Source organism: Strix aluco, chromosome 2, assembly GCF_031877795.1.
Source record: "Strix aluco isolate bStrAlu1 chromosome 2, bStrAlu1.hap1, whole genome shotgun sequence".
In the NCBI taxonomy this organism is placed as follows: Eukaryota; Metazoa; Chordata; class Aves; order Strigiformes; family Strigidae; genus Strix; species Strix aluco.
This window is the reverse complement of record NC_133932.1, coordinates 70,351,007-70,359,236: the sequence shown is the minus strand read 5'-3', so window position 1 is coordinate 70,359,236 and position 8,230 is coordinate 70,351,007. Positions and strand designations below refer to the sequence as shown.

The following is an 8,230-nucleotide window of genomic DNA, read 5'->3' as shown; positions in this document are numbered from 1 at the left end:
AAGCACTGTCCCAGTCAATGCTGTAAATTATTCACCATGTTACAAAAGCAAGGAACCTGTCCTGGTAGTATGTATGACTGGTCTGCTATCAGGGATTCAAGCCTGGTCCTCGGCTTATCACAAAGCTGCTATAGAAAGAGATGTGGAAGACTTCTGCTGGACTCAGTGCTTTGGTTGTGCCCTGCTGCATAGGTTCTGCATTGGTGCTATGCCTGCTGCTCTTACTTGGCAGCCTCTTTTTTTAAAAATAGAAAGTATTTCTCTCTTCTTTCTATATCACTGAGTCTGCCAGAGATGGAATGGTTCAGGTATGAGGTATGACAGAGGGAGAATGTTTATCACATATATTTTATGACAAAAATCATGGTATTGTTTTAACCAATCCAGTCTCACTCCCTGCAGGATACCAGTCTGAGAGAGAGTAGTCTCCCCTCTAAATCCTGTCTCACTCAACTCCCCATTACCAGCTTTCCTTCCATGCAGTTTATTCAGTCCAAGACAGCTCACGGATTATTCTTCTTACTCATATATTGCAAGGCATTTAGGTCAGGATGGAGATAAATATTACTGTGCCACTGAACTACCAGCTCTATTAGAATAATTAGAACCACAACGTGCTTTTGATGATCATTCTGAAGTGGTAATAAGAAGAGGCCTGGGAATACTCTCAACAGGAGAAGTTCTTACTTCATTCTGGCAGCATCCTAAGTGTGCATCCCTTTGGAAGACCTGGCACAGCTTAGTAGCACCTAGGGCTTTGTTACACTAGTCTTTTTATTTCTGCTGGATGCCTAATAAAAGCTGCCTGCCTTCTCTTAGTTTTTCCTGTATCATAACATCAACACCACTGTAACCAGACTGTATGTATTTTTTGCATTTCTCTAACATAAAGAGCACTTTGCATCTCCAGCAGACTTTAGAACAACTGTCTTTAAGATTTGCATTTCCCACTATTCTTCTGGGCAAGTCTGGCTTTGCCGATATAATGAATCATATGTTTAATAGTGTTACAGCTGGCTAACAAAACAGAACATGGGAATTAAAAGGTTTCCCATAATGATATGCAACGATATTTCCAACAAAAATGGATGAATATTTGCATTTTTGTGGCAGATCCAGGCAGCAAAACCATTAGTGGACACAAGTGCTCCTCCAGTATACAGCCACCTTCATCTGAAGTTAGGGAAGCTGAAGGTATGTATGGTATTGGTTATTTCACTGAGCTGAGCACTAACATGTCTCCTCTCAAAGAAAACAAAGAGACTACCAGATTGTCACAATTTCAGGGCCTTTTTTTTTCCTCAGTGCAGTAATTGTTGCAACAGGACTATCAGGATCCGTGGATAGCATGCTCCCAGCTGCATTAAATAACTTATTTTATCTTTATGATTATTGATGAAATCAGAGAGCTTCAGATTAACAAGTGCTAAAGTGTTCAAATAGCCTCCTAAAAGGTACTTCTGCACAACCATGAAAAAAACATTGCAGATAACAATAGCACAATCATCAAGATACACACAGAGCAATGAACTGAATAATAGGATGTTAGCATATTCAAAGCACAAGAAATAACAATGGGTAGCCTTGACTGGCAGTTATCCTTCAGAATCTTACTGCTCCCAAGAGGCAAATTTTTATTAAAAGATGAGAGTGGAAAATAAATTGCTATCTCATTAACTCTGCTCGCTAAAAGGAAACAACAACAATTAAAAAAACCCAAATGTGAGCACAGTAGAAAATACGTGCAGCTAAATCCTGTCGAAGACTTAATTTCCAACACAGTGCCCCTCAGGCAATGGGAGCATAGCCCATGTAAGGACTTCATAATTAATTTCCTTAAAATTGTTTATCATCTCACTGTGCGACTTAATAATCTCCAGGCACCTTAAAATCATTTCATTAGCAAAACAATTCATTTATCCTCCATGCATAAAATCATATGCTATATTGGGACATGGATTCAATTGATGTTGTTAATTTTTTCCTATTACTGTAAAAATAACAGTGTTAAAGTTCCTTTGAAAATGAAACATTGCATAACCCCCCCACACACAGAGGTTAACAAAAGAAGACACTAACAGGAACCTGCTACTCTTAGGCATGTTCCTTTGAACTACAGGTCCTGATTCCTAGAAGTGAGACTATGGTCCTAAGTCTTTCTCATCTTCCTCCTTTCCAAACTGCTACAGAAAGAGAACAAACAAACAAACAAACCTCTAATTTTGCAATCTTCTATTAACCAGTTCTTCTTTACAATCATTCTCCTCAAGGTGATTCAGAGCCTGATGGGATTACTGAATGCACCAGTTTTAGGTACCTTTATACTACAGTGTGAACAGCATCTGAGCTGCTTTGGTTATAGACTCAGCAAATAAGGCAGATGCACTAGATTCCCTACAGAAAGCTGCTACTCTAACATTAGCCACTCAGAACTATAAGAGCAGGATGAGCAGGATTTCCTATTCGTTTTATACAGGACTTGCAATATCTTTGGCATGCCTGGAATCAAATATGGAAAAAAAAGGGAGAGAAGGGAGAAGAGTGAATTAATATGCTCAAAACAAGAGTATTGCTTCAGTGATTCTGTTCTGAGAGGCTTCTGAGAATGAGATGTTAAAGTCCAGCTATGAAAAGAGTGCTTTCCCTGCTTTCCTCCATCCAGCCTCTCTCTGGTTACCTCCAACCAGCCCAGCTGGAGAAGGCATTCTTGGGACTCAGATAATCTTGAAATAAGTTTTTCTCTTCATCTTTCCCCCATTCCTTCCCAGTCCCCACAAACACACTTTTAGCATGGATTGGTATTCTTCAAAAAACAATATGGTAACATTTTTTACAAATTAGACAATGCCCAGGGTATCTAAAGGGGTTCTCTCTCCTCCACTGGACTGTTTCAATTTTCATCCCACTTTTGACACAGTTAACTCCAGAGATTGAGATTATGAATATCTTCCATTTTAAAATCAAATTCAAAGAGTCTTAAAATCATGCTAAGGATGAACAGAACTAGTTTATACTGCCTCATACATCTCTCTCCATTTGTTACACCCAGTTGTTGCTTCTCTTCTTACGCTAGCCTGCATCCCCTCCAGGACAAAAATGGCCTGCAACTGGACCTAATCCAAGTCTCACTGAAGTCAATGGAAAAATTACCATTTGATCCAAAGCCCACTGAAGAAACAGGAAGACTCCCATTGACTTCAGAGCAGACTGGGCGAGTCCCATCATGTGTTTGTACTGTGTCCATCACAACAAACCTAGATTTTGATGAGAGTCTATGAAGGCTGCTAGAGACACAAATGGTAATGATGATCCTGGAAAATACGTTGACAAATATTTATAGAAATTCTGCTTATACTGATGAAATGCATTTGCTAATCACAGGCTGTTGCTGTGGCTGCAGGAAAGTATTTCAGGGTCAAATTCACAGCATTGCAAAGGGCTTTCTCTCATTGCACCACCATTAAAATGGTGAAACAAAGGGTTCTCTCAACACTAGCACAGAGCTTTACCTGATCAGTGTCTGTCACACCCTGTGTAGAGAAGGGGACAGCAATTTTGAACACCCTGTTAGGTATCCATGGTACATCACTGCTGCTTGCTATGGCCTTGTAAAAACAGAAACATTTCTTTATCCTTTCTGTATGCAAAGTTGGAGGAAGACAGACTTTCCATCATCGAAAGAGACAACCATTTGCTGCTGGAGAAGGTGTCCAGCATCATGAGAACAAAGGGACAAATCGACAACAAAAATGACTATAAGGCCAAAAGGTAACATCAGCAGCACTATTTCTATGTAGTTATCAGGTTACCTTCCCAGTGACAAACATAGCTAAGGATAAACTGCTCTGTGAGGACATGTATTTTAAAAGGCAGCCTAAGGTATAATCAGCACTTCAGAAAGCCATTTGCTTGCCCTGTCACATGAAATCCAATGCCGGGTCATTTTCCTCCTACCCTCTGTTGAAGAGAAGATGACTTTAAATTAGTTTTTCAGTTTAATAACTGAGGGAATGAAAAAAAACAAAGGGGGGGGGGGGGAAGAAAGAGAACATTGCCCTACTTTAAGGGAAATAAATGAAGTAAACCTATTCCGTCTCAGCAAAGCTGTTGTTCCGGCTAAGTGAGTCATTGCTGCTGACTTTGCCAGTTGTTCCTACAGACACCACCGGAAAGAGGGAGATCCAAAGCTTAGAGATGAAATAAAAACAGAGCAAAAAATAGAACTAAAATTAAAAGAAAAGTGGAGCAGGAAACAGGCAGAAATCAAAATATAATTTACTGCTCAAAGGAGACTAAGCAAAATATGCCTTGAAGATTTATCAGTAGAGAGAACCACCTTACATACTTTTGATTCAGGAGGAAATTCACACCCCAAATAGGGCACAGAAAACCAGTCAATGGCAGGGGCAGGCTTTGAAGTGAAGAGAATGGTTTGTGTAACTCAGGTGGCAGCTGTTACCTCCTGTGATTCATTTACAGACAGACTACTTCATGACAGACTGACTGCTCATCAGACCCTAAAGTGACTCCAGACATCAAAATGAAGCTCAGGTGCAAGTGACCTAGGTAGAACTCATTACATGACACCATCACAAATATCCTGACATTTGCACAGTTCCTTGGGAAGGCAGAAATTATTCGAAAACAGAGTTGGTCATGTCCACATCATGCAAATCCTCGTCATAGCACATATGGCTCGTCAGTAGTGAATAATACCCAGATCAGTGCAGGCATCGACAAGCATCAGTTAACTTCACTGCTGAAGGTGTGATTCCACAAAGTATGGAAGGAAAAGAGCATCTTCCCCCTTTTCATTCCCTCTCTCCCTTCCTGATTCAAGTGGTAAACTCTTGTTGTTCTCTTTGTACAAGCTCTGGTTTTCATCAAACCTTTCCATTAGCTAATTAAACTTGAGACAGCAGCAGAAAACTAACCCAACAAAACCAAACAAACCTGGATAGTTTTCCTGCCACTTTCTGCAAAGTGATGAATTCCAGGGCTGGTGCAAGGGGTGGAGAAGACCACACAGCTGGGAGCAGTGGGGAGATGAGCAGGGAAAGGAAAAGAGCAAGTCTTTCCCTTTTTTGGTGGGAGGCTGCTACAAGATCAGCTCAGCTGCCTGGAAAATTACAGTTTAAGAAATCAAAGAAAGTTTCCAAGGCATTTGAGGCAGTAGGCTTATCTCCATTATCTTCATGCTTCCCAACTTGGTTCATCAGGTTTGGACACAAAATAAATATATAAACCAAAGTAACTGAAATTGATTGTTAAGCATCTCAGACGCCAGCCATGCTCTCACCTACAGTACTGCACTGCAGCAATTCCAAGACTGGAGGGTTGGCATTAATCCAAGATAAAACTAGCATTTTTCCTCTTGTAAAGTGTACCAAAACTCCACACAGGCAGGGCTGCATTCGAAAGATACTGAACAAAAACTATTCTCTTAAGAAGGACAAAAGGATTGGGTTGTAAGGGCCAGTTAATGCAGATCAACAAGCAGCATGTCCCTGTAGGAGAGGTATAAAACCTTAGGCAAGTTTTTCCATGACACACGGTGGACAGATATTTCACATTCTAGGTTCCCAGGCATGGGAACACAAACAAGCATGAAGAAGTTTGATTCTGCTTATATGGTTTTCCTCTCCAGTTTAAATGGAGAAAAACGAAAGCAGGAGCTGCGGAGAGTGAACCAGGAGAACCGCGCCATTCTGGATAGAATTACAAAATCCCAGTCTCAGTATCAAGTTCAGCGATGGCATGAGGATTGGCAACAAACTGAAAAATACATGGCCAACGTTGCAAGATATCCTTGTGGGCGGTCTAAATCACAGAGCTGAAAGGTAGCCCTGAGCTTCTGTTCTTTCCTTCCCAGTTATTTCTAGATCGGAACTGCCCATAGAGCGCTTTTGCATTGGGGATTAACTGCACGTGGCAGCCAGCCGCACAATTAACAGCCTTTCATTTATACTGCCACTCTATCAAATGAATCCCAGAGCACTCTTCAGACTTTATTAGGTGATTTGTAACTGCTGTAGTTTCTACAATCAGACTGTCCACCACAGAGAGGAGGCGCTCTCAGAAATAAATCTAAAAATAATTTTTAAAAAAAGAAGCAATGGCTTACCAGTTCCCTGAGAGAACAGCCAAACACTGCAGCAACATTTAAGGTGACCAAATGGGCATGTGCACTGAGGGCTTCAAAACCTACACTGGCCATTCTGTGCAAAGAAACCACCTTCTTATCTTCATTAGTAATAGAGGTAAAGAAAACAACAACAAAAGAGCTATATGAGGTATTAGCAAGCTTTCCCAAAGAAAGAAAATTGACTGTCTTTAGCCTTTCCATGTCCAGACTCCCTGGCTTTGAGCCTGCTAACTCAGAAACTCCCAGCTTTCCTCCCAAACCAGAGGGAAGCTGCAGCACTGCCCACTAGGCAGAGAGTTGGTATCATCTTGGACTGCTGGGCCTCCAAGGTCATGTGTCCCGATTTGGGAGGTATGTCCTCTGTCATGTGAGTCTGATTCAATATATATGGGTGTGGTTCATGTTCACTATATATATAGTCATGATATTTACTACTTTACTCATTACTTCTAGTCTGACGCCACCAAAATAAGCCTTTTTAAAACCAGTAGTTTCTGAACATATGTAAAAAGATTTTCAAAGGTGTAGCTCATCCAAATCTGTCTGAGTCTTTGGAGGACAGTAAGTGGTATTTTTTTTATCCTGGGACTATGCTTTTGCCAAATCTTTGGTTCCAGTCGTAACTCCAGAGGATTTGCTCGGGAAAGCAAAGCACTCAAAAGAAAAAGCAATACAAACTGTGGCACTGTAAACAAGAAGCAACCTCTCCCCAACTTCTGTCTGGAGACAGTTCTTGAATACAGCTATATCATTTTCACTAAAGCTTCCTAAAACTCTTCAGTCTGAGGCAGAAAACAAGTATAGAAAGCTTCAACCTAGACAGTTAAGACTTGACAAAGAAACATGCAACTAAAAGAGAGGCTTCTACAATAGAAAATATTAGGCAGCTTTAATTGCTGTGGAGCTATCATTACAAACCAAGGAATGATATTAAAAATAATAAGGTTTAAAATCCAGGTGCTTCATAGTCAGCAAGTACCAAAATTATGGCTCAGTAAACATACCCTGCAACTGTCCCCACATCAACTCTTAAGTCTGTGTTCTGTAATTAATAGGTACTAGAATATCTGTAAAGAGTAGTCACTAGAAAACACCTTTTTCCAGTTTCCATTTCAGAATGGTTGAGCCATTTTGAAGGATGTTTAACAGACAAATAAGCAAACCTGATGCAGATACCTGCCACAGACTTCTTCAGGTGAACAGAGGAAATCCAGTGAAGTTACAGCTGAAAATAGGATCAGTGGAAGTATTTGGCAAGATCTGCTATAACTTGTGCTACTGGGTGATCCCTCTTATGCTTTTACAGTTCACCTGACACCAGTCCGTGGTCAACCTTGAATTAATGGTAAGTCATGCTTCTTCTCATCAAGCATTCTGCTCTCCTTCTGTTGCAATTTAAAGCTTTTTACTCATCACAGGTATGCTATAACAGCAGGAGAAAGTGAGAATCTTTTATATATAAGGACATTCTTCACTTATCCCAACTGAAGAAATAGTTTATCTGAACCAGCCTACCCACTGGCCTGACTAATGGAAATTGCTCTGACTCTGGTGGCAGTTTTAATGAATGAAAGAAAACAAGAATTCCCTTCCTTTGCTCTGGAAGGGGACAGCAGTAGTATCACCAGCAAGCACTGGTCACCTTTCTTTGCTAACACAGCTTGGGTGCCATGGGAATAATCCTGAAAATAAATCATAGAAGGTTAGCAAATCAAGGTTCTTTATTTTACATATATTCATAATGATTTCTCTTTTTTGGCAGGAAGAACAATTTAAAAAACAAACATCTAAACAAGGCAGAAAAAGGGAAAAGCAACTGAAACAAGAAGGTGTGAAAAGATGACGGGAAAAAAAAGAGATCATGTCCACCATGGAAAGGGAAAGAACAACTAGAACAAGACAGAGTTCCAGAAATAGCGTTATTCTAGTAGTCTCCTGTGAAAGCAATTTAGGAAGTAGCAAAGAGCTCTTACTCCCTCTTGAGTAACGATGACATCTGGAAATTATAGTGTCCTCAGCCTTCTGCTTTGCCTTTATTCTGGAAGTCACTCCTTTCCTGGCATGGTGGACCAGCAGAACAGGGGG

At 40.5% G+C, this 8,230-nt stretch overlaps 1 protein-coding gene across 1 annotated transcript; it reads left to right on the top strand.

Moving 5' to 3' along the window:
• Positions 1 to 294: 294 nt before the first annotated feature.
• Positions 295 to 5,844, top strand: CFAP97D2 (CFAP97 domain containing 2). The gene is given in 5 exon segments (XM_074816685.1): positions 295 to 315; positions 1,114 to 1,194; positions 3,650 to 3,768; positions 5,648 to 5,690; positions 5,692 to 5,844. Coding segments are annotated over 5 exon segments (417 nt in total).
• Positions 5,845 to 8,230: the final 2,386 nt, after the last annotated feature.